We start from the raw sequence: 27,063 nt of genomic DNA on the forward strand, positions 1-27,063 counted from the left end.
AAACCCGAAGATGCTGATTTTAGAATCAGAGAAAAGCAAAAAAAAAAAAAAAAGGAGACATTTCATTATTTATTCACAAAAATGAGTCTATTGATCACTGATAAAAAATTTTATCCATTAATTTAATAGTAGATGAATCTTTGCAGCTTTAATTGAATTAAATATGTTTCAATTATTTATTGATCTATTTTGATACATTTTAACTGAAAAAGTCAAATAATATTATAAAAGTTCAATCGTTTTGTTTTTCCTACGTCATGTTTGAATTGATTCGGTTTTAGCTTGACTTTTCTCAAATCAGACAAAACATTTTCATCTTGTTTTTTTGTTTTTTGTTGTTGTTTTTTTTAATTTACATGTTGACATTTATAATTTTGTCAGATGTTTGTCTTTACAGAATAGTTTAAATTGACTTATTTTGTTCCACTGATGATTTGGAGCGATATGATGACTGGTCAGTGACACACAGTCAGTGAATGTACCGCGGTCAATAAATGTATCATGGTCAGTGAATGTAGCACAGGTTTGATTGGTAAATTGTACATTTTTGTAAATAAAAATGTGTTTGTTGTTTTGTTTTCTGTTGTTTATAGTTTTGTTTAGTTTCATTTTGTTTTGTTGTGTTTAGTTTCATGTTATTTTGTTCATTGTTTTGTTTAGTTTTGTGTCATTTTGTCATTTCTTCTTGTTTTGTTGTCTTGTTTTGTTTGTTTCCCCTCTGTTTGTTGTTATTTTGGTTGTTTATTGAATTGTTTGTTGTTTGTTTACAGTTTTGCCTGTTTTCCAGCGGTCCCCTCTTTGTTGTATGTGTTGTTTTGGTTGTTTACTGTATTGTTTGTTGTTTTGTTTACTGTTTTGTTTACAGTTTGGCTGTTTCCCAGCGGTCCCCTCTTTTTTTGTGTTACATTGGTTGTTTACTGTATTGTTTGTTGTTTTGTTTACAGTTTTGCCTATTTCCCAGCGGTCCCCTCTGTGTTTGTTGTGTTGTTTTGGTTGTTTATTGTATTGTTTAATTTTTACCTCCGCCAAGGAGGTTATGTTTTTGCCAGGGTTTGTTTGTTTGTCTGTTTGTTTGTTTGTCTGTCCGTTAGTGTGCAACATAACTCAAAAAGTTATGGACAGATTTGGATGAAATTTTCAGGGTTTGTTGGAAAAGGGATAAGGAAGAAATGATTAAATTTTGGTGGTGATCGGGGGTGGGGGGGCCCACGGGGGGTGGTGGTGGTGGAGGGGGGGGGGGGGCACTGATCGTTAGTGTGCAACATAACCCAAAAAGTTATGGACAGATTTGGATGAAATTTTCAGGGTTTGTTGGAAGTGGGATAAGGAAGAAATGATTAAATTTTGGTGGTGATCGGGGGTCAACGGGGCCACTGATCAGCCTTGGCGGAGGTCTGCGCTCTCCGAGTGCTTCTAGTTTGTTTATTGTTTTGCCTGTTTCCTGGTGGTCCCTTCTGTGTTTGTTGTGTTGCTTTGGTTGTTTACTGTTTTGTTTACAGTTTTGTCTGTTTCCCAGCGGTCCCCTCTGTGTCTGTTGTGTTGTTTTGGTTGTTTATTTTGTTATTTGTTGTTTTGTTTACTGTTTTGCCTGTTTCTCTCTGTGTTTGTTGTGTTGTTTTGGTTGTTTATTGTATTGTTTACTGTTTTGTTTATTGTTTTGTTCACTGTTTTGCCTGTTTCCTAGCAGTCCCCTCTGTGTTTCTTCGGTGAATCGCCATCCCTGCGCAGACGTCTGGTTCTGTGGGTTCTGGTTCCGAGCAGCGTCTCCGTACGTAGGATAATAATGACACATACACATTGAGTATATTAGAGTCCGTGGTTATAACAGAACAGTCTCCTGTACAAAGGGCTGGATCTCGTCACCGTGTGAACGTGTGCATGTGCAGCAGTAAAACCCAAAGGCGCCCGACTCCCAGGTCCAGGTCAGTCTGGATCCGATTGGATTCTGGGCTTTTTTGTTTTGGACGTGAAGTGACAGTGAAGTGAAGTGGGCGTGTTTCCAAATGGGATGAAATGAGGACAGAACAGTGATGTTAAAGGGATAGAAAATGCACTTTTTAAAATGCCACGCGCCGCCTCATGCAATGGCCGCCGCGCTCGCCGTGACAAACGAAACAGGAAATGACGGAGCCCTTTAAAATGGATCTACTCTTGCAGCATAGTTCTGTAGCGCATAGTGCGAGTGTTACCGCCGGGGTCACGGAGGGGTCGCGGAGGGGTCGCGGGGTCATGCTCTCATCAGGCCTGAACCTTGGGCGCTCAGCGGCGGCGGACGCCCATGCATGTGTGTCCGGTGCCCCCCCCCACCCCTCGCTTAAAGCTGCACTCGGACATGTTTTCTACGGTTGCAAGCTCAAAAAGAAGCGTCTGAAACTGAAACGGGCTTCAACACAGGAGAGAAGAGAGCGTCCGTCCGTCTGTCCGTCGCTCAGCCTCCGGTCCAATCAGAGAGTCCGTCTCAGCAGGTCAGAATAGAATATATCAGATTATCAATAAGTCTATAGATCATACCTGTATATGCTTAAATAAAGAAGTGAATGAACAGAATGGCTACTCCAATATTGAGTAAAATGACCATAACCACCAGAAAAGAGCTGGAGCCCTGAAACACAAGAGAAGCAGAAGAAGAAGAAAAAGAAATTAGTCAAACATCATCAGAAAAACACTTGACAAACTAATAAAAGCAGAACTGAGCTGCAGAACAGAACCAGAACACAGATCAATGACCCACAACATTCAGATCAATCACACATTATAAAACACTAGTTTGTAGTTTGGCAATGGGCATGACCATATTTGGACAAGAGAGGTGGAGCAGCAGGAGCACAAGGCGTAATAGGGTGATGCTAATGCTAAATGCTAACTTATCGACTCAAATTCAAGTGAAATGGTAACAGTGTTTATCCATAAGTTTTATTTAATAAACATAAGCTTTGAAGGTTCTATTCAGATGTGACAGATGGAGGTGGGGTCTCAGAGGGACCTCAAAGGGTTGGAGGCAGAGTCTCAGATAGACCTCACAGGGTCCAAATAAAACCAGTGTCACCAGAATGACAACAGGACAGAAGTACTGGTACTGGTTCAGTGGAAGTCTATGGAGACATGGCGCCTCTAGTGGCTGTTAGTGGTATTACACTGGTTTTATTTTGGAGTCCTGAACCCTGGTATCAGGTCCATGGAGGTCCACCATGATCACATCATGAAAAACACCTGGTGAGGGTGGACCTGGGCTGACCCAGTCCATAATCTGTACCAGATTTGGACCTTCTATGCGCGGAACCACCTCGACTTCACATCTACATCTGCAAACCAACAACCCACACCTCTACTCAGGACCAGAACCACTGTCCCTGGTGGACTTGAACCCACCTTGGACCATCCTGCTGGTCTGATTCACAGGGTTTGACTTCAACCTTCAACAACCACCTCCAATCCAATGCCAAACCATGGCCTCCCTCAGACGTCCCACAAACCCCACCCCCTCAGCTTTAACCTTCTTCCACAGAGATGCTTGACTGAGCCAGAACTCTGAAGCAGAACTCTGAACCAGATCCACCAAAGGTCTCACAGAATGTGGACATAGATCTGGAGACTGAGTGTACTGGAACTGGTACTGGTACCCACACCTGCACCTTCCCGTCCACCTCCACCCAAACCACCCAAAATTCTGACACTCACTGAGTTTGTTTTGAGGGTGAGCTGCTCTCCGTCCTGCTCCAGTGTGATTGGCTGAGACTTTAAGGGCGGGGACAGGGTCAGATCTCTGTGCAGTGGCCACTCCTCCAGCTCCGCCCCCACATTCAGGTTGTCCAGCATCTGAACCGAGTCCACCGAGCCCTCTCTGACAGGCCGCAGGCCGCCACCACGGGACCGCAGCAGCCGCCCCCCTGCCGCCGTGGCACCCGGAGACTCCAGAACCCGGCTCGGCTGCGAGTCCGGACTCTGGAGCCTCATGTCCACCGTGTAGTCGCTGGTCCGCTCCTCGTCCCGCTCCGGGAGGCGGGAGTGGGCAGGGCTCCACCGGAGGGTGCCGTCGGTGGTCCAGTCCAGTTGATGGTCGCTGTGTAATGGGGGGTGGAGCTTGGGGTGGGCATGGTTAGAGAGCGCAGAAGGGGCGTGGTCCTTAATGGTGTGATTGGACATGATATACTCTTGGGGCTTGTGATTGGACAAAGCATGCTCAGAAGTCTTGTGATTGGACATGTTGTGGTCCTTGTGATTGGATAAAATGTGCACCTGCGGCTTGTAATTGGACGAGGTGTTGTGATTGGCCGACGAATGATCCCATGTTTTGTGATTGGACGACGAGTACTCCCTCGACTTGTGATTGGACGAGACATGCTTGGAGGGCTTTTGGTTGGACAGTGAGTGCTCCCATGTTCGATAGGCAGGGCCGTGTTCCCGTGACTTGTGATTGGCCAACGGTTTGTCCCGTGCTCTGTGATTGGTCAGCTCGTGGCCGTTGATCTGACCCTCCGTCTCCTCCAGCAGCGATGGCGTCGTGGAGCGGCTGCTGCATCCGCCCCCTCGATCCGGATACATGTCGTCGGTCCACGTGTTGGTCCCGCCCCGTGGCAGGTCTAGGCCACGCCCCTCCACCAGCACCTGGATCTCAGCCCCTCCCTGTTCGTCCAGGGCGCTCTGCCTCATGAAGCAGGCATTTCGGGGCCGGTGGGTGTTTTTGGGTGGGCTGCGGGGCGGGGAGGCGGGGACGCTGAGCACCGGGCTGAGGTCGGGCGAGATGACCGGGGGCGTAGTGTCAGGCGTGCACAGCTCTGGACTGTCCGTCCCCGTGGAGATCACCTCGTGGTCTTTGTCCTTCCCATCCTGGTGTTTGGGCCGTTGACATTCTAGACCTGAGGAACAACAGGGTCAGTAAAGGGTTAGGTCCACATTCAGGACACACATGGACACCTGATGTCCACTTAGGTCTATGTCCACTCAGGCCTACGTCCACTCAGGTCTGTGTCCACTCAGGTTTACGTCCACTCACCGTTTCCATAGATGTGAAAAGATGGAGACAGTTCTTTGGCTGCGATCCGAGCCAGACGACACTCCTCCATGGCTTTATGAGCTACACCTTCAGCTGATTCCGCCTTCCCACGAGCGTGACTCATCCTGGACAGAGAGAGACGGAGACAGGTGGAGACAAACAGAGACACGTGGAGACAGACAGAGACAGGTGGATTGTGTCATATTTCATTCATATGTTCATGTGTCACAGAAACAGTTTTTTTGTTTCCTGTTGAATCTGAAACTCAGACTGAAATGTCATAAACGTTGATCCAGGGTTCGACTCTTCCAGGTGTTTTTATGAATCTGGACCTGATACCTGAGGTCTGATACCTGAGGTCTGGGTTCTAAGGTCTGGGTTCTGAGGTCTGGGTTCTCTACAGTCTGTTTAGTTTCATTGGTTTATTCGATTATAATTTAACAAAACAAAACCAATGTTTAACTAAAAAGAAACAGAAAAACCTTAAATATAATGAGTTTGTTCCGTTTGTTCTTTAGTCAGAACTGGACCAGACATGTGTCTGCGTTCATCCGAAGGTTCTGAGTGGAACCTTGGTGGACCTGCAGCTCCGCTGTTGGGTCGTCTGTGTATGTAGAGAACCTCCTGCTGTGGACTCACCTGGACATGGCGATCTCCGCCTTCTGCTTGGCGATGTCCGCCGCCTTCTCCGCCGCCTCCACGGCACGGTCCACCTTCTCACGGATCTTGCTGGCTCTCAGAGGGATCAGGTTCTTTCGTTTGCCACTGACCAGGACGTTCTGTTTGTACTTTCCTTCTTCTTTGGTTCCGTCGGGGAAGGTGGTGCATCCGTAACCGTGCCTCTTATTCCCCGCCCACTCGCCGGCGTAGTGCAGGCCATCGGAGCGCCGGCCCACACCCCACCCCGCCCTCTGGTCGCTCCTCCACTCGCCGGCATACATCTCGGTGACAGTGGCGTCGACGGGGGCGCCCTGCTCGCTCTCACTGGCGTTGGAGTGGATGTCGGAGGCGGCGGAGCTGACGGTGCTCATCCCGGCTTCGCTGCAGAACGAGCTCTGTTTGCTCAGCTGACTGGCCAATGAACTTTTAGACTCCGAGCGCCGCAGCTTCAGCCCGCTCAGGATGGACTGACGGAAGCGTCCCTTGCGTTTCCTCTGCCGCTCAGCCTCACTGGGCGCTGTCAGGGCGAAGCCGCCGCGGCCCACGGGACTTCCCGCCAAACCTGCCGCCACGCCGTCTGTGGGTGTGGGGGCGGAGCCATCCTCTGCCATCGGAGGGCCGTGGCTGTGCTCGGACCGGAGGGAGTTTATGGACGTACGCAGAGGGAACAGGATGACGGCCGCCATGCCATAGGGAACGCTCTGCCGCACGCCGTAACCGTGACGCATCCCACTGAGCCACTGGCCCTGATACGTTCCTGAAACAGATACATGAGAGCTGAAGGACTCAACTGTGAGACACAGACACACTTAGTTCAGTCATAGTTTGTTTTATGACACGTCCACAAATATACAAACATTTAACCCTTAAAAACCCAAACATCTACTGATATAAACTGTTTAACACCTGCTGATCCACTAATAAAATACAGTTCTTCATCTTTTCATGGTCATCAGATATGACCCATTTGGACTTTCAGAGGCCCCGTAGTTACTGCGGAAACACCGTCATCTTCTCCAACATTGATTCTCCAGTAAAACCCATGGAGTTGGATCAGTGACAGTGGATGGACACACTTGGTTTATGTTCAGTTAATGACAGATTGGACTGAAAAAGACACCGTTTATTCAGTTTGATCTGTTACTGATACAATAACCATCAACTTTAATCTGATCTTTAATGAACATCTACATGATCAGTGAAATAAATATAAAAAATACAGGATTTATACTGAAGCAAATACAGGATAATAATACAATAGGTGATGTCACAGACTCTGGTTCTTTAAGGGTTAAACACTTTCCTCTGTTTGACTAATACACATTTTCAGATTTCCTTGTTTAGTCTAAACTTTGGACTTTGTGTTTTTATTCAGAACCTCATTAACAGAACCATGAGGTCAGGATTTGAACCTGAACTCAGTCTGAACCCAGGACTCATGGGAGGGGTTTTTCAGTTTTCATCTTGGTTTTGTCTCATTTTGTCTTTAATAAATAATATAAAACTACAACAAATCTCATTCAGGACTAAAATCTGTCTTTAAAATGAAGAAATACTGAAAAAATGACTGATTGTAGAAGCTTGTGTTGATTAATTGAAGTCAACGTGTTGTTTCACCGTTTTAAAGGTGTCTGTCACGACTTTGTGACTAAATCTGATTAAAATGATCATTGTTCCATTAAAGTGTTTATTTCATATCATAAAGAAACAAATAAATCAGTAAATGAGTTAGGGTTGTGTTCAGGGAACAGGCTGGGGTTGCGTTCAAGGAAGGGGCTAGTGTTGCATTCAGGATCCTGCTGAGTTTCTGTAAATCCTAAATCTCAACTGTCAAAGGTACTGAGTCAGTTTGTCTATGTGACATTATGGGGATGTAGAGTAAATCTGTTCCTACACTCACGTGTGGAGACAAACGGCGGTTCTCATGATATAAAATGCTAGACATGACATTGAAGAGTGTTACAAAGGTCAGAGGTCATCAGGTTGAGGTCACAGTGAGTGTGTAGGAGATGACTGTAACTCAATGTAAAGTCCCCTGATTGTCAGGTAAGTCACTCTGTGTGTGTGTTATTCTTATCAGCCTCATTAATGAAAACAGGCGCATTCACAGGCATTGTGAAAATGTGTCAGCTCGTGCGTGCTATATTCATCTGTCAGTGTCTCACGCAAGAGGAGCGGGGCTGTCACGTGACACAGACTGACCCGGAGCCGGACTTGGACCCAGACCCTGACAGGGACCTGGACCCGGTCTGATCCTGTTGCATCCGTCAGCCTATATTAGATCAGCCAATCAGAGCGCAGGAGCGGAGCCCCCCAAGCTGCTCCCTGGTGACACGCTGACCCGCTGTCTGCCGTCACCATGGTGACCCGGGACTGTCTTCCATTATCATGGTGACCAGAGAGGCAGGAAGTGGAGGCAGAAACCAAAAGAACCGATACATTGAGCTAAAGCAGGACCGTCCCTGAAGCTCCACCTCCTCTGTCCTCAGAGTTTGACTGTCCCTGAAGCTCCACCTCCTCTGTCCTCAGAGTTTGACTGTCCCTGAAGCTCCGCCTCCTCTGTCCTCAGAGATTGACTGTCCCTGAAGCTCCGCCTCCTCTGTCCTCAGAGTTTGACTGTCCCTGAAGCTCCGCCTCCTCTGTCCTCAGAGTTTGACTGTCCAGTCATTGGACCTGATTCAACCGATAAGTTTGAACTGATTCATTATCAGTAAAGTTCTAATCTGATTGATGACTTCACCATCCTTTTGTCAGGTATGAATCCTTCTGTTTTCACTCTTCCTGTTGTTTCCTTCATCTGCCTTTGCGTCAATAAAACCTATGGTTCATCTCAGACATGTTTGATTATCTGATTAGAAGAAATGGATCTAAATGTGGAGTCACAGATCAATACACATGTGGTTCATCATCACTGAAGTGTTACCTTAACGTGCGTTCATTTATGCTTTTTCAGATTCTGTTTTTATCATCATTTTTCCTTGTTCTTCAAACCTGTAAAACCACCCTGTTCTATGTGTGGTTCTGTTCAGACTGGTCCAGTTCAGTCTGGTACTGAGTATTTAAAGTTTCTATTCCACAATAAAGTGTCTACTCCACAAGATGAAACAATAATTTTTCTTTTCTTCTTTTCGTTTCTTCATTCATATTCCTTTTTCTGCGTCTATAAATCAAAGTTTTCCTCATAAAACCTGAAAAATTATAATTTAAGGAGTTGATTTGTCAAAAAACCTAAACAGAACTCCACTGACAGAAGATTGAAAATAAAACCAACGTGACAGACTCAAGAGGCAGAGAACCTGGACCTGAACGGAACTTGGACCTGAACAGAACCTGGATGTTCTGGAAACATACCTCCTACCTCTAAATACTACATTACCCATGAGCCTCAGTCTCCACAGAAAAAAGGCTTCAGACTCAACTGAAGCAACACTTTACACCTCGTAGAAACAGGAGAGTTTGAAACTCCCTGATTGGATGTTTATCAGTGAAGTGCATCTTGGGAGACGTAGTAAAACTCAGTTCTTAGTCTGTAGTTGAGTCAGAGTTTGCGTTAACGTCGAAGCAAACAGTGAAAGGATGAAAATCTAAACTAAGTCAACGCATCAGAATAAAGACCGAATAATAAATAAACAACACTAACACTGAAATAGATGAATGTAGGAGACAGACGTCCTCCAGGAAGATCTAAGCTTTCATTTCAGGAGTTGGAACGTTCCTTGTGGATCAGTGACTTGAGTCCAAACTAAAGAATCTGCACATGTTCAGAGATGCTGGGGTCGGATTTATTCACATCTAAACCTCCTTCAGATCCATGAAGAGTCAAAAAATGTCCAACAGTGTCTCCTGAAGGTGAGGAGACGTTTATAAAACCGTAGACTCGGGATATAGACCATGTTCTGGACCATGTTCTGCACCATATTCTGGACCATATCTTGGACCATGTTTTGAACCAAGTCCTGGACCATGTTCTGAACCGGGTCCTAGACCATGTTCGGAACTGGGTCCTGGACCATGTACTGGACCAGGGTTTGGTAGTGGACATAGACTAACAGACAGTTGATCTTCTGAACGTCCTGGTTCGTTTAGAACCACCTGCTGGTCTAAATAATAACCCGGTTCATCAGGTTCATTAGTTTTACTCTTTTTTTTTTTACCCTTTTTTATTTGAAGAAACATCATCCATCAGATCCCTGTGGTTTAAATGGCTTTGATCAACCCATCGTTCACCGGGTTTTTGAAGGTTCTGATGATGTTTCAGTCCAGGACACATGCACTGGAAACATCTGTCTGAGCGTCTTAACCCTAAAATAGGTCAGTGCTGACCTGGTGGATGTTCGGAGGAACCCACAGAGTTACAGAAATAAACCACGCTGGGTTATTTTTAACTCATCATTTTGTGGAGAGCAGACAGTTTCTCAAAATAAAAACTAAAACTAAAGCTGAAAAAACCTTGACTAAACCAGTTCATCTGGACAAGACCCACCTCACGTCTCATACGCTGCCCTGATCTGATCATGTGACTATCATGTGATGGACGGTCAGTGTCACATGTCCTGACCCCACCTGTACATACCTCCGTCGGAGTAGGTTTCGGTTCCGTATCCGTCCTGCAGCCCGTTGCTCCACGTCCCCTCGTAGCGGGCACCGCTGGCCGTGCTCTCCAGCTGCCCGTAGCGACCTTTGAACCCCTGCGTCCACTCCCCCCTGTACTCCCAGCGGCCTTTGCTCTCCACGCCAATGCCGTGGCGCTTTCCCTGCGCCCACGTGCCCTGGTAGCTGTTCCCGCTGGGCCACGTGTAGACGCCCAGGACCTCGAAGCCGTGGCTCCAGGCACCGGCGTATTCGCCCTGGCCCTGCGGCCCTGTGCACACCCCCCGCCCATGGGCCTTCCCCTGCTCCCACCCCCCGCAGTACGACCCCCCGTCATCAAAGTCAAACCTGCCTCCAGTGGACATGCATGAAACAGGTCCAGGCAAATCCGTAGAACGTCAAGAAGAAGGAGCAGAACGCGATGGTTCAAGTACAGGTTCTGGTCCACGCTGGAGGTTTAGGATCCAAACCCTAAAACCAAGATTCTTCAAGTTTGTAAACTCCGGATGTGATGCGGTTTGGATGGACCTGGTCTAAAGTCCCCAACCAGACATCAGCTGGACGACCATTAATTCAATACGAAGACTGAAGAACAGCTGATTCTGTTTTTGTTGTTGAGTCAAACCTGGACATGAAACCGGTCCAAGAAAATCCGTAGAAGAAGAAGAGGAACCGGTTCAGGTTCAGGCCATGTTCATATGAATTCCTCTTATTTTTAAAAAACAGCCTTTATTCCACATGTCCACGCCGACCCTTAATGGTCCCTAAAATGCAGGTGCTTTCTGACGGTCTTCAGGCCTTCCCATCCGTCCTGGAAGAAAACAAATCCTGAACCAAAACAAATCCTGAACCTGGTTCTTTCAACATGGATCAGCTGTTTGTGTCAAACCTCCAGAGGACATAAATGAACCAGGTCTAGATGAATCAGTAGAAGAACAAACCGGTCCAGGTTCAGTCCAAGAACCTGATGTCTCCAACCAGGACCAGAGACTGGACCCTGCTCTGGATGGGCTCAGTTCAGTTCTTCTCACACTTTAAATAATCCCAGGTTGTAAACTCCATAAACGAACTCAATGCCTGATTGGAGAAAAGTCCTTCCCTAATTGGTCCCTCTCAGATCACATGATCCTTTTTGGAAGAGCAGCAGACATTAGCCTTGAAGGCGGATCATTAAATGTGAAGACAGACTTACAGGTGCTTCTGTTGTTGGTATCAAGTCAAACCTGATGATGAACCAGGTCACGGTGGTTCAGACTCAGGTTCCAGTCCACACTAATACATTACGTCCACTTTGGTCTTTCAGGATCTTTAGACTTTTTTACTGAGGTCAGATGTGTTGGGGTTTCTGGGGTGAAAGAAAAATGGTCGGATCAAAGCTGCTGAGATAAGCTACTGCACCTGGGAGTTCGGTTTAGGTTCAACGACCGTGATGGAACCTTTTCCAAACAGCGTTGATCATTTTGGTCCGATTACTGCATTCAGGCTCCACCGATCCAAACGGACAAAACACCGCCGGCTCTTAAAACCTGGGACTGTGAATCGTACATCTTCTCTGCTACACAACCCTTGACGACAATCTGTTAATTCAACTCGGAGGTTAAAGGTCGACCGAGGCAGATGTAACTTGGAAAAAAAACTGAACATCGAAGTCAAAGGAAGAAATAAGGACGTAATGAACCAGTAAATGTGGATGTAAACGTCTGAAACTTTATCTTTTCAGTTGTTTTTCTTCTTCAGAGCCCAGTTCTGATGATACCGATAGTTAGCGAACCATTAATTATTGTGTTTTCATCGTTGTGTCGGTGGATTCCACTCATCCTGTCCTTTTTGTGTCTTTAGCAAATGTTGAGGAGCTACATTCTGCATCTCCTCGTGCTACATTCACTGTCCGTGGAACATTGTGGCGTCGCCCGTCGGACGGAGGCTATTTGTGAAACTTTGCTCGTCTGGACATTTCTAAAACGTATCAGTGTGGATGAAGCTTCGGTCACACAGGGAGGAGGCCTCGGCTGGAGGTTCCGGGCCTCGACTCTTCTTCCTCCTCCTCCTCCTCCTCCTCCTCCTGCTGCTGCTGCTGCCGTTGGATTCACCGGCTCCACCTGAACACCATCACCTGACAACAGAGAAGCAGTCGAAGCCTCGGCGGTGGCTTTGGTGGTGTCGGCTTCTCCCCATGGGGCATGCAGTGCTCCTCCTTCCTCCTCCTCCGCCTGCCGCCACCGATCCTCCTCGCAGCCGGGGCTCTGCTCGGCTCGTCAGCCCGTCGCCTCCTCCTTCTGCCTCCACCAGACGATGAGGAGGAGCAGCAAAGCGAGGCCTAGGCTTTTCCGTCGGTCCCAGAGGCCCACGGGGCAGAGCTCAGAGCATCGCCAACGCCGCTGCCGCAAAAAACACACAGAGACACATTAAAGAGGAGGATTTACATCAGCAAACAGCCCCAGCAGACACACCAACACACCTCAGGAGGCAGGAGGACGGGGATGCTCGGCGGACACCCCCCAGCGCAACGACTCCACCTGACGCCCAAGCAGCAGGACGCGCAACGATGCCCCTCCGTCGGGGATTTTCACTGCTTTCGCATCCTCTGAAAATCCACCAAGTCATCTGTCCCCCCTCTTGTTTTTCGGCCTGTTCCTCTCCCCTCGCCGTCTCTGGAAAACCTGCTCATTACAGGACTGTTCCACCCCAGCCTGCACCCCTCCCCCACTCACTGGGCTCTTAAAGAGATAGGGACGCGAGGATGGAGACAGGGAGGAGGGGGATGGAGGAGGGGGGAGGGAGGATGGAGGAGGGGGGAGGGAGGATGGAGGAGGGAGAGGGTGGATGGAGGAGGGAGGGGGAGGATGGAGGATGGAGGGAGGAGAGAGGATGGAGGAGGGGGAGGATGGAGGATGCTGCCAGGAGCTGCATGGACCCGACTCATTGGCTCATTCGTTCACTGCTGCTCTTCCCTTTGGGGATTCATCCTGCTTTTCCTAATTATCCAGCCTCATTTCAACCCCCCCCCCCCCTTTCTTCTTCTTCCTCCTCTCTCCTCCTCCTCCTCCACCACTGAATTCTGGGTAGTCAGCGGTCTGTTTCCTGATAACTGTTGGTTTGTTGCTCATTGATTCCGTCGGTTCTGTCTTTACAGGATCATTGTCATTTTCGTTTCGTTCAGAGAGGCTGAAGCTGAGGTCCAGACCAGATGAACTCCATTTACTCCAAATAAATAAATAAATAAATAAAGAAAGAAAGAAAGAAAGAAAGAAAGAAAGAAAGAAAGAAAGAAAGAAAGAAAGAAAGAAAGAAAGAAAAAGACCTGGTTCAGACTTGAATCAAAGAAACCAGGTCAAATCAAACCCAAGTCAAACACACGGAGTAAAACCCACAGAAGTTTTTTAGTTGATCTGATCAGTTTATGTTTCTGAAAAATTCATTTTGTGAAGAAATGACTGAGTTTGATGAAAAACAGAACAAAAATGAAACAAAAAATAATCATTGAAGGGAAAAATGAACAAAAATGAACAAAATATTCAGAAATGAAGAAACAATCATAAAAACAAATGAAAGACAAACAAAAAATTAATAGTAATTTAAAAAAAAAACTGAAAAAAGAACAAACACTGAAAGGAGAAGCAACAAATAATAATAATAAGAATGAACATAAAATGAACATTGGGAAGAAAATTGTAAATACTGAGGCTCACTGATTGGGGAACCCCCAGATGTCTTCAGTACTTCATCCCCATGGTCGGCCCAGGTCCAGTTCAGGGTCATAGTTCAGATCAGAACAGAACCAACTGAGAAACAGTCCAACTTTCAGAAAAAGACTCATTTTTACACAAGTCAACTGTCCAAGCTTGGTTTAATGACGGCGTTCCACAGGGTTCTTCCCTTGGGCCAGTTCTTTTTCCATTACAGTATATATGCTGTTAGTACATTATTCTATAAGCATGATCTGAACTGAAGATAAAAGTCAGTTGGTAAAAGTGACTGAAAGATCTAAACACCCCATTATTCCTGGACTCTCCTTCGACTAAACTAAGACCAAAGCAGAGTTCTTGTCTTTGGTTTAAACTGTCCCATATACATAGCCCGTCTGGATTATATTAGTCTGTCATCAGTTCAACCTGAGAAACCTTTTTTCATAAGGAATTATTATATAAAACACATATTGAACAAGTGTCTACATAAACCTTCATCCATCTATGTAACATTAACAAAATTAGGAATATAATGTCCCCCACCAATAGACAAATATTGGTCTATTTATCACTGCTAGGTTTAGTACTGTGACTCTATGATCAGGATGTCCAAAACATTCCATAAAAGACCTCGAGTTCATCCAAAATACAGCCTAATCTAACCCTATCCAATCAGGTGTATAAGACCACTCCCCCTACAGGTTTATTAGACCACTCCCCCTACAGGTGTATAAGTCCACTCCCCCTACAGGTGTATTAGACCACTCCCCCTACATGTGTATAAGACCACTCCCCCTACAGGTGTATAAGACCACTCCCCTAGAGGTTTATGAGTCCACTCCCCCTACAGGTGTATAAGACCACTTCCCCTACAGGTTTATGAGACCACTCCCCCTACAGGTGTATAAGTCCACTCCCCCTACAGGTGTATAAGACCACTCCCCCAACAGGTGTATAAGTTCAGTGTCCCCCACCAATTATCAGAACCGAAGAAGTCTCTTATATGAGACACAAAACATTTTCAAAAGAGCCAAACCAGTCCAGCTGAACCTAGAAGAACCTAGAAGAACCAAGAAGAATGACGACCTGGACAAATGAGAACCTACACAAACAGACTCATCACAGATGTTTGACCTTTCCAGCTAACTAAACTACACTTAACTAAACTACAGCTGACTAAATTACAGCTAACGAAACTACAGCTAATTAAACTAGTTAACTCAACTACAGCTAATTAAACTACAGTTAACTAAACTACAGCAAATTAAACTACAGCTAGCTAAACTACAGCTAACTAAACAACAGCTAACCAAACAACAGCTAATTAAACTACAGCTAGCTAAACTACAGCTAATTAAACTACAGTCAGTGAAATGACAGCTAACTAAACTACAGCTAATTAAACTACAGCTACCTAAACTACAGCTACCTATACTACAGCTAATCAAACTACAGCTAATTAAACTACAACTAACTAAACTACAGTTAAACTACAGCTAATTAAACTACAGCTAGCTAAACTACAATTAAGCTAACTAAACTACAGCTAATTAAACTACAGCTAGCTAAACTACAGTTAACTAAACTACAGCTAACTAAACTTCAGCTAATTAAACTACAGCTAACTAAACTTCAGCTAATTAAACTACAGTTAACTAAACTACATCTAATTAAACTACAGCTAATTAAACTACTGATAATTAAACTACAGGAGTCCGTTAAAGAGATTGTGGTGGATATTAGGGGGGCGTGCCTCTCACCCAGCAGGACAGTGGGTAGGGTTTACATTCCTGGTTTTTCTGATGCACTTGTTCCTGTGATCGCGTTGGTTTGGCGTTTCTGAAATAAAGGTCAGATCCACCTTCAGCTCCTGTCTTCTCTTCATCCTGCCACAATATTAAAGATTGGATGATCAACTTAAACACAAATTAAACTGAAGTCGTTCTGTTTAAACTCAGACTTAACTGAAGTTGTATTTAAACTCAGACTAAACTGAAGTCGTCCTGTTTAAACTCAGACTAAACTTAAGTCATTGTGTTTGGACCTAAAATTATTATGGGATGCAGTGTCCAGTGAAGTGGTCACCATAGATGCTGTTACCATGGAGACCTAAACCACTGTGATGAATCTAGTCCTTATTTGAGATCAGGTTTATCATTTAAATCTCACATTAAACAGGTTTATAAAACGGCCTTTTTCCATCTGTGTCACTGGAGTAAAATCAGACAGATTTGAAAAAAATGATGCAGAGAAATGAGTCCATGCTTTTATTATGTTCAGATTTATGGAAGAGGATTAGGGCCACTGAAAAAAAAAGTCCGATATTTTTATTATTATTATTATTATTATTATTATTATTATTATTATTATTATTATTATGAGAAAAAAGTCCGAATTCTGAGGAAAAAATCTGAATTCTGACTTTTTTCTTAGAACTTTTAAATGAGTTTTTATCTACCTCTACTTGGTGCTAGCTAATGCTAACGCATTCAGAGCTGTTTAAGCTAACTGTATCAGTGTGAGTAGGAATATGACCGAGGAAAGGAAATGGATACACACACGAACATCTACAATAACTTTTCCTGTTTACTGAACACTTCCACACTATTTTATTCCACACTATTATTCCACTGGAAAATAAACTTACCTTCCCTCGATGAAGAACACAGGGCCTTCAATCCACAATGATGACGATCCTAGCAAGAACCGTTAGCCACTTAGTACTTATATCTGCCTCTACAGCAAGTAAAACAACAAGTAAAACTCCATCTGTTCATCTAAGAGTGAAAATGGTTTCTGCCAGAACCCCCAGATGTATAAAAAAGTCACATAAATCCATCATTATGTCAGCCTGTTGTACTCCTGCATGTCAGAAAGCAAAAGTGACACTCTGCCTGATTGTAAGAAAAAAAAATTAGGAATTCTAATAAAAAAAGTCAGAATTCTGACTTTTTTCTCAGAATAATAATTTTAAAAATGTGACCTTTTAATTTTTTTCCAGTGGAACTAATCCTCTTCCGTTCAGACTAGATTGTTTTGTTCTGTTTGGTTTATTTCACATTTAAAACATGTTTAATATGTTAGTAATTTATATATTTGCTGCGTTATTTGATTCATTTTCCTGATAAATTGGACATAAAGTCTTCATTCATTTTTCAAACCATCACTTTCTTCATATTTAATGTGAGGTCATGAAATGACGTAAATAACCACGCTGTTTTTAACCCTTTCATGCATACTGGTCACTACAGTGGACAGTTATTCTACAGCTGCTCTCTTGTATATTCATGGATTTTGTTGTTTTATTTTCGTATCAGCCAACACAGTGGACGCTCATGCATCATCCCATACACAGCAATTCATACCATTACTGTAACTTTGCAGTTCTAGATAAACCTGATCTGCACTAACATGTTTGAGTGTAAATCAAGTGCTTGTTATTGTTATTAGACTGTAATTAACAGTTTTTGTTTTTTTAAACAAAATGGTTTCTTTTTTGCATATTATCTCCATGAAGTGAGTAATGACCTGTATTAGTGTATGTTAAAAGGCGAGAAAACATCAGATTAGCTGCATTAAAAATGTTTTTATGTTATAGTTTTCACACAGTATATCAGTAAATACGTTTCTTTGCTTCAAAAATTAAATGTATGGTGTCCACCTGAATGAATATTTTTGCAACTCCATGAAAAATAGGTTCATAAAAAATGTCAGTCGCATTGTTTTATTTAATGCCTAGAGGAATAAAAACACTCAGGAAAAAAAACGTAATTAATTCTCTCTTAATTCATGCATGAAAGGGTTAATTGGTGTGTTATCTGCACAGAGTAGTAGCATTCTGTGTATGGAATTTTTTGTGCCAATATATTCAAACAAAATGTTTAAATTTTCAAACAAAATATATGAATTTGAAAGAATAAAAGTCACCCAGGCAAAAAAAAAAGGAATTGCAAAATCAAAACCTATAAGTTATAAACAAATGGTCTGTTATTGTGTAAAGTAGTAATAATAATATTATTATTATTGTATCAGTTTTAGAGCGCTTTTCTAAGTACTCACGGTATTTGTATTTTGCTCTTTTCACATCATGTCCTTTTGTTTCCACTTCTCTCTGCTCGTTTCTTGCTGCTGGTGATGCAGTTACACTTTTTCGTTTGCGCTCCGTGATTCTTTGTTTAGTTTTGACACAAACCTCTCGGGTGGGCGGATTCTTTAAGAGATACATCCTCATTGGCTAATACATTTTTGAGTGACACGATCAAAAATTGTGCCTTAATCTCATTATTCAAATCCAGACTCAAATTCTTTCTGCTAAAGAAATAATTCTACATTTCATACGATGTTCATTTTAAACATTTTTCATGATTGTGAAAATTAAACCCTATGAGTCTTGATTGTTTTCACAGAAATAAAATATATTTATTTATTCTGCATACTTGTGATTTTTAAAACCTATATGTGAAGCTGTAAACAGTAAAGTGATGATTATTAACACTCTGCTTTCCTTACGGCTGGCTCGTTGAGGCTGAAACATAAAGAGGCACAAGGACAACAGGGTTTGAAGTTTGAAATCAAATATCTGATTTTTATGGACATGGACGGGACAAATGAACCGTCTATTATGAACACATGGACACAGAGGCTCAGGGACAACAGACAACAACAGGAGAGCCTTTCAGCCAATAAGAGGCAAGAAAGGCAGTACCTTCCCCTTCTTCCAAATTTATGACCTGAAAGTTGTTCGTATGGAGTTCAGGCGTCACATGACTATCCATCCAGCGAACAAGTGAACACCAGGTCTGTGTGTAAACAAAATGACATGATGTGAAGAGAGACAAACACCAAACACTTTACACAATAACAGACCTTTTTTTTTTTTGCAAGTTTGAGGTTTGACGATTACTTTTTTTTTTTTGCTTGGATGACTTTTATTCTCTTTCCAATTCATATATTTTGTTTGAGAATTAAAAAGTTTTGTTTGAATACATTGGCACAAAAAAAATTTCATATCTGCGTCTGTGTTTGTACCACAGAGGGTCAGGGTTATGAACCACAGATCTTCAAAATGGTGTTGAAGAGCATGCGAAAGGATGAAAATGCATATGTACAACACACCAAATGCCGTAAGAACTGCAGTGACATACGACACCATTTCATGAGCTCAGTTTCTTCATTTAAGAATCTGTTTGAGAATCCAGTGAAATATGGTTTGAAGTTGAACCTGTGAATTCATCTGGACTCGAACCTTCAACCACCTCTCGGCACGTTCATCATGAACTCAAACACAAACATGACCAATCCATGAGACGTTTTTATTGGCGTTTTGTGTCGAAGGTCCGAGTCATTTACAGAGTAATAAACAACAGCAGAGTAAACAAACAAACAAAGAAACCAGCAGGTCCAGGTGATGCGTTCAGGTTCAGGTGAGGATGTCGTGTGCCTGCTGTTCCACCAACATGGCCATGTTTTTAACATCCCCACACCAGAAGTCCAGACGCTCCTTCATCCCTTTAATCTGGAAACAACACCATAGCAGTGTTAAACACAAACTAACGGTTTCATTTCTACTCTTATAGGAAGCACCTTCAGTTCACATGTACATCTGTGTTTCAGCTCCAGTTACTTCAGCATGAATTCAAACCGATCAGTTTCATAGACACAGGTTTGAACATTTTTCTTCTTAATGACACAAAATCACGTTTTAACTTCATGTGTTCGTGGTTGAAACTTCAGGTGCTATTGGGAATTTGAACTTACGAGTATGTTGTGTTCAAATGCTTTTATTGTCGTAGTGAAATAAATAAAGGCTAATAAATAAATAAATAAAGGCAGTTTCTGGAGACCTGATTCTGTTTCAGACGAGTTCATTCACCTGATACAGCATTTGTTTTTGTAAACTGTTCATATTATAAATGTGTAAAATCCTCAGAACATTAATAAAACCCTCGTTTATCATGGGCCATGAAGCCCTCGTTGCTCTCCACCATGTTGAAAAGGTCAAAGGTCATTTTCACCTTGGTTCTCCAGTGGAAAATATGATGCGATGAGGCATTCATGTGCAATCCACGAGTTCGTAACTAGTATTTCCCATCATTCCCAAAGCACCTAAAGGCAGCATAAATTAAAACTAACTGAAAACTCGTCACTTCCTCCAAATTCAACTCAGACTGGTTCAGGTCCAACTGTGACTCTGACTAAACTGAAACAGAAACCAACCCTTGACCCTGTGGAACCGACCTGCTGCAGGTCCAGGACTCTGGGCTGGACCCAGGTCATCTGGACCTTCTGGTCCACCTCGTCGATGTTCCCTTTGATCAAACCGACTGACAGAGCCTTCATGACCAGGAGCTCCACCTGCACACAAACATGGACCTATCAGGCACCACCCACACTTAGACCCGACCCTCAAACAGACCACACCCCCCACACTCTGACCCTCAAACAGACCACACCCCCCACACTCTGACCCTCAGACAGACCATGCCCCTCACACTCAGACCCTCAAACAGACCACACCCCCACACGCTAACCCTCAAACAGACCACACCCCCACATTCTGACCCTCAAACAGACCACGCCCCTCCACACTCAGACCTTCAAACAGACCACGCCCCTCTACACTCAGACCTTCAAAAAGACCACGCCCCTCCACACTCAGACCCTCAAACAGACCACACCCCCACACTCGGACCATCAAACAGACCCCCCCACCCCCACCCCACACACACACACACACCCTCAGACGCTCAAAGAGACCATGCCCCCCTGGACGCTGACCCTCTGACCTCATTGACGGGGATTTTGGCACTTTGGGCGATCTCTGTGAAGGTCAGCTGTCTGTGATTGGCCGGTCGAGTGAAGGTCATCTGGAAGACAAGCAGATGAGTCTAAGCCTTAACTTCTCTGTAGTTCAACTCCATGTATCACCTTCATTTATGACTATTCTCTGTGTTTGTTCAGTGTAAATCCTGTATTTTCTTCTCATGAATGTTCATTAAAGCTCATTAAAGCTGGTGGTTTTTGCAGATGTTCTTCTGGTAACATGGATGGACACACTGTGTATATTGGTGTAAGCGTCGCATAGTGTTACCATGGCAACACAGACACAACTGCAGCGTAACCCATAAAGACCCAGTGTTGCTATTGTGGTACTTTTTTTTTTAAAATGACATTTTCTCTATTTCACCTTTAAGTCATTTACCTGCATTTATTCTAATATTATCTTCTTTTTTGACATCTTTTCAGTGTAAATTCTATATTTTTTTTATCTAAATCAATGATTATGTAGATGTTCATTAAAACTCAGTAAATTCAAAGGTTATAAAATTAAAAATGGAGAAAACTGAAGAAAAAGGGACTTTTACAACAAAATCTACCAATAATTGAACATAAAACAAACATCTACAATCTTATTTTGTTCATGGCAATTATTTTGTAAGTTTTTCAACACTGTAGTTTTTTTTATTAAATTTTGTTGCTATTTTTTCATGTTACATATATTTTGTTGAATTATTTTTCATTTTTGTTCACTTTATTGATTACCGGCTGTTTTTGTTGTTTATTTAATTCCATTTTACTTGACTTTAGTACATTTTTTTTTAGCATTTTTTTTATCGTATTTATCATTTTGTAAACATTACATTCATTTTTGTTCATTTTATTCATCACTGGCTGTTCTTGTTAATTTTGTTGCTTATTCTATTTTTTACTTCATTTTAGTAATTATTTTTGCAATTTTCTTCACATTATTATTTTGTACATTTTCATTTGTTTGTGTTCATTTTATGCATTATTTAATCCATATAAACCCAGTGTGTCCATCCACTGTCATTGATCCAACTCCATGGGTTTTACTGGTGAATCAATGTTATAGAAGATGCCGGTGTTTCCACGGTCACTACGGAGCCTCTGAACGTCCAAATATGGTCATATCTGATGACCATGAAAAAATGAAGAACTGTATTTTACCAGTTATTGTCATGGATTGATCGAATTAGTGGATCAACAGGTGTTAAACAGTTTAGATCACTAGATGGTTGTGGGTCTTTGGGTGTTTAAGGGTTAAATGTCCTCATGACAGATGTACGTGGTTCACCTCCATGACACAGAGCAGCTGGATCTTCTGCATCAGTTTGGCCTCATGTGCTGCCAGATCAGGCTGAAACCAAACACAACAAACATCAGCTGATGTTCATGGATCAGCAGACGGTTCAGATCATATTTACCATCTGAGGACAAACACATGTTCATTAAAGAAAAAAAAACCTCCAAGATACAAATGTTCATATCAGTGGATGATTAACACCATAAAAGTCACATTATTACATCTCCACACTTTAAAGGCTGAAGAAGAAACCAGATGGTTGTTTATGGTTGAATAATATTCATAAACGTTGCCAAACTTGACAGAGAACTCAGTCTGGACCAGTTCAGCGGTGGGTGGATAAACCCAGACCCAGCTGGTGGATTTGGGTTCACATTCACCTGTTGACCCCAGGCCGACTTGAAGCCCTGGAACTTCTCCACGTTTCCTCCATTGAAGGCGTACAGTGTGTCGATCAACCACTGTTTATCTGTGTTCCTCAGAGACTCCAACACCGGATGCATCAGCTGATCAGAAAAACACAACATTTAACCACCGCACACACCCAGTAGCCAATCACAGCACAGCACACACCCAGCAGCCAATCAGACGGAGCAGACTCTCTCCAACACCCACCAGTTCTCCAAAGTTATAAACTCCTTCTCCTAAGAGTCCAGCCAATCCCAGAGTAAAGGCTCTCTCCTGTTTCTCAGTCTCTGGAGAAAAACAAACAAACACATAAATAAATAAACGTTCAGTCACATGTTCTGACCTTTGGCTCATTTTAAGAACAGTCTTGGTTTCCAAGTGAAATTCATTAAAAGTGATAAAATAAAATCTGATGTTTCCATTTTCCAGGATCACAGAGGACCTGGACCTGGACCTGGACCTAGACCTGAACCTGGACCTAGACCAGGACCTGGACCTGGGTATATGAGACTAACAGACATAAATCTACATGGTCATGTTGAGTAAAATATCAGGGTTTGGATGAAAACCCTGTCAGTGAAGGTTTGTTGTTTGAGGTGGACCACTTGAAAACCAGAGACAAATGGACCCACTGATCTGTGACTCCGCCCACAGGCTGGAGAACAGCTACACATGTTAAGGAGTCCAGGCAGTGGGCGGAGCGTCCTCTCCTAGTGCCCCTCAGCTGTGGCATCCTGTCTCACCTGGCAGGTCTCTGATGTCCACACAGCCCAAGTATCGCAGAGCGTCCTTATAATACGCAGCGTGGTTCCCGATGATTCGATAATATTTACTGGACAGGTCGTAGAACCTGCCGTGGACCGAAGTCACGCCGGGAAGGTTATTCAACATCTCCTCCACCTCCTCGATGATTTTCTGAGCCAGAAAACACAAACCATGCATCAGACAGACTCCGGTGGACGATCCTTTACAACATGAACATACGGCAGGTTCTGAAGAGTTCTGGTTCACACGTCGTCATCCTCAGAACATCATGACAGTAGGGATGCACTGATTCCAATACCAGTATCGAGCATCAGCTCCGATACTCAGTGTTTGTACCCGCATTCGTACTAGTAAAAGATATCTGATACAAATGCACCGATAGGACTTACGGCCGTGTGACATTCACAGTTCAGTGCAGCAGGTACGATGAGGAGTAATGTGTGGGGAGTGTGAAGAGTGTGGAGATTTAACAAAATAAATGATGGTGAGAAAAGTAACGTTGACTGCAAGTAACGTTAAAGACACCGACAGATACGGACGCAGCGTTCTGTCCGTCCTCTGCGTACATTCCATCTGTTTTCCAGGTGCTGGTGGATGCGTACCCAGACAGAGAATACCAGCAGAACCGTGGAGGTAGAGGATCTGTTCAAAGAGCCACTGTGGGAGTTAGTGAAAAACTACTGACACATTTAGGACAACTACCCAGGGCTGGACTGGGGGTAGGGAGCGGTGCGGACCGCTGCCAGCGGAAGTGAAAACTAAACTTATCGCTCATTTATCTTTTCTTTACCTGCTGAAGCTAAGCTTTTAAACCTTACCAGCGAAAACGCTGCAATATTAGTATCACATTAGTGTTGCCTCTGTCGTCTCCATGTTTGTTATTACTGACTTTCTTCTCCTTCTAAAAAAAAAAAAACTTTACTCTTCTTCGTGGTATTTATCCAGTATAACTAATTAAGAGCAGTGCCCCCTGGTGGATTAATTGAGAAACGCTCATTCCAACACATTAAATGTCAGTAGCAGCACCTTGTTACAGTCAGACTAATGACAATGACAATAAAGCACATTTACAAAAGGAACTAAGAACTGGACTGGGATTATTAAGTACTCGTATCGGTACTCGGTCTCAACAAGTACTCAAATGTAAGTACTCGTACTCGGTCTGGAAAAAAGTGGTATCGGTGCATCCCTATATGACAGAGCTCAGAGGTGTCACTCAGTTTAGTTCAGGTTCCACATTCAGACCCATGCAACCTCAGGTGGGCCGGACCAGGAAATATCAATATTGTTTTAGATCCCAGACCCCTGTTAGAAAACAAACACCTGGATTAAACGGGTCCACAGACTGATGGACACAGACTGTTGAACATTTGTGTTAATTATGATCTGAGGATAACCTTATATTCTTTGTGTTATAGATTCATTGAACAGAGACAGGAAATGAGAACAAGACCAGAGTGGTAGAAGGACACAGTAAAAGGCCTGATGGACCATATGGGATGTGTTCTCACAGTAGAATCACAGTAGAACCACCGTAGAACCACATTAGAACCCAGAGTCCAGACGTGTTCTGACCTTTGTGGCAGGAAGGTCATTGATCTCCAATTTGAGGCTCCCGATGGACGTCTTACAAAGGATGACAGCTTCATCACTGCTTTTGACCTGAAACACAAAAACACGTTTAAACCCAAACGTCAACATTTAAAAGAGCTTTGAATATTGTCAGAGGACTCACTTTTTCCTTGGTTTTCTCCAGAAAAGTGATGGCATCTTTAGGATCTGAGAATATGGAATCAACGCTTAGAAAACATAAAACCTCAGTGTGAAACGTGTGTGTGTGTATGTGTGTGTGCAGCTCTAACCTGGCATCTGTCGGGCCACGTACAGGATGATTTCCACCAAGGACAGAGGGTTAATTCTAGAACAGAACAGTAAATGAAGAGCTCAGACACACAGACTGAGATGGAACCAAACTCCAGTAAAGGTGAGAATGAAACTGTACCTGTGTTCAAAGTCACTGAGGAAGTTTTCATAGAGCTGAAACAACAACACCACTCATCAGTATTATCAGCGTTAACATGTGCAGATGAGTTTGTATTTATTTTGTGACACTGGAGAGAATTTAATTGACTAATAAATGATTACAGATAAGCTGTTTGTAGATGTTCTGTTGATGCTGGGGACTTACCTGAATGAGGCCGTCTCCGGTCTGGAAACACGGATCTTTGACAAAATCTGTGAGCTTCAGAGTGAGCTGATGCCACAACCTGTGGACACGAACACAGATCAGACCCAAGGAAAAACAGATCAGAACCAAGGAAAAACCGGGATTTGGGAACTGGGCATCATGTGTTACTACAAACCTCCTTTCATTCCTAAACTCTGCTTTGATTAAATAAAAACATTTCAACAGTAAAATAATTACATTACAGTCCCGATATTTCGGTCCCATAATCCGCTCATTCACATTTTTATTTACTGAACCCAACTTAAAAGAAGACAATTCTCCACTTTTTAAATAATGTTCAATGTCTCATGACCTAAGGAAATAAAATGACATAATGAAAATGATGGATATACTGACACTGATGAACTTGACTTCCAAACCAAAAATGAATCAACTGAAACATTCTGTCTTTTCCATATCTATAGAATAGGCTCCCTTCATACATCAAACACACTAAAAATTTACATTTATTAAGAAAATAAAACACTCAAACAGAACTACTAAAGAAAATGCAGGAATAAAAATGATTGTTTTGACTCTCACAAACCAAGGTTCTGTAAAAGATAAAAGTCTAAATGTTTTAAGGTTTATTGTTGAGATGAAATGTTCAGCTGATGATAACAATGACTGGTAAACTTTTTACTGTATTTAGTAACTGTCTCTGTATTTTAACGAACCCCAGGAAGAGAAACAACCACTATAATGGAAGATAATGAGGATCCGAATAAACAATAAGATGCATGATTTGTTATGTTTGAGTTTTAATACTTCCATCTGCTTAAATGGTTTAATTTAGTTGTTTCTTCATATCTACCGGGTTGACCACCAGACAATCTGAGCAAAAAACATTTTATTTGTATATCTATCTCGGAACAACAGTTAATCTTAATTTAACGTCAGTAACGTGTGACAAAACATCTGAAACAACAATAAAAAATACAGGTTTTAACGCTGTGCTTCACTGAAAATCACCAGGTAACATTAGCTTAGCCGTAGCTAATGCTAGCTCCGTGACTCAGCGTGCGGTTCCAATGAATGAGTTGTCGTTAGCCTAGCCTAGCCTAGCCTAGCCGTAGTTGAGCTCCGGTGTTAAAGTCCCACCTTTTGTTGTACAGCTCCTCCAGTCCGTGCCACTCCGCCGCCATCTCCGGTGTAGAGCTGCTGCTCTGCTGCTGTTTGAGGTACCCGCTAACATCTTTCATGGTAGCGAAGTTAAAGGAATTTTATTAAAAAGACAGAAAAAAGTACGCTTCAGTTTTCTGCGCTTGAGTAACTTGCGCATGCGCAATAGTCTAGGGCAACGTCTTCTTCGTCTTCTTTAAAGAGGGTTAATCAACAACTTTCAGAAGCATTGGCGCCACCGTCTGATCTGGAGTATGGATAATTTATTTACTTATTTAATTAACAATTTTTATTTTTATTTCTTTGTTTCTGTTTTTATGGACGTCTTTATTTGTATTTTATTTCGTTTGATGTATATTATATTTTTATTTTGTTACTTTTTTTTTTTTTATCATATTGCAACATATGTTGTGAATTATGACACAGTTACATATATGATAATTATTAAATCTATAATTATATTGACTGACATAAACATGGATATAAACATGCTGGATTAATGTAAATT

General features: G+C 43.0%; 2 protein-coding genes across 3 annotated transcripts; both read right to left on the reverse strand.

Annotated features, from left to right (window-relative positions):
• Positions 1–1,655: 1,655 nt before the first annotated feature.
• Positions 1,656–12,918, reverse strand: jph3a (junctophilin 3a). Of its 2 annotated transcripts, XM_030121897.1 has the most exons (6): positions 12,702–12,918; positions 10,227–12,621; positions 5,633–6,410; positions 4,994–5,118; positions 3,679–4,856; positions 1,656–2,602 (listed from the first exon to the last, which is right to left on the reverse strand). In XM_030121897.1, the coding sequence occupies exons 2-6, from the start codon at positions 10,606–10,608 to the stop codon at positions 2,522–2,524; spliced, it is 2,544 nt and encodes an 847-aa protein (XP_029977757.1). In that variant the 5' UTR covers positions 10,609–12,621; positions 12,702–12,918; the 3' UTR covers positions 1,656–2,521. The 2 variants fall into 2 exon arrangements, with proteins under 2 accessions (XP_029977757.1, XP_029977750.1); XM_030121890.1 differs by having other exon boundaries at positions 10,227–12,918.
• A 6,309-nt stretch (positions 12,919–19,227) lies between these two features.
• LOC115410541 (26S proteasome non-ATPase regulatory subunit 13-like) lies at positions 19,228–26,741 on the reverse strand. Its single transcript, XM_030122222.1, has 13 exons — positions 26,535–26,741; positions 25,395–25,473; positions 25,209–25,243; positions 25,069–25,124; positions 24,942–24,985; positions 24,782–24,868; positions 23,185–23,356; positions 22,649–22,728; positions 22,414–22,539; positions 22,025–22,087; positions 20,715–20,795; positions 20,167–20,283; positions 19,228–19,444 (listed from the first exon to the last, which is right to left on the reverse strand). Exons 1-13 carry the CDS (start codon positions 26,633–26,635, stop codon positions 19,349–19,351), a joined length of 1,137 nt encoding a protein of 378 aa, XP_029978082.1. The 5' UTR covers positions 26,636–26,741; the 3' UTR covers positions 19,228–19,348.
• Between the last annotated feature and the right edge of the window lie 322 nt (positions 26,742–27,063).

This window comes from Sphaeramia orbicularis, chromosome 3 (genome assembly GCF_902148855.1).
Source record: "Sphaeramia orbicularis chromosome 3, fSphaOr1.1, whole genome shotgun sequence".
NCBI classification, from domain to species: domain Eukaryota; kingdom Metazoa; phylum Chordata; class Actinopteri; order Kurtiformes; family Apogonidae; genus Sphaeramia; species Sphaeramia orbicularis.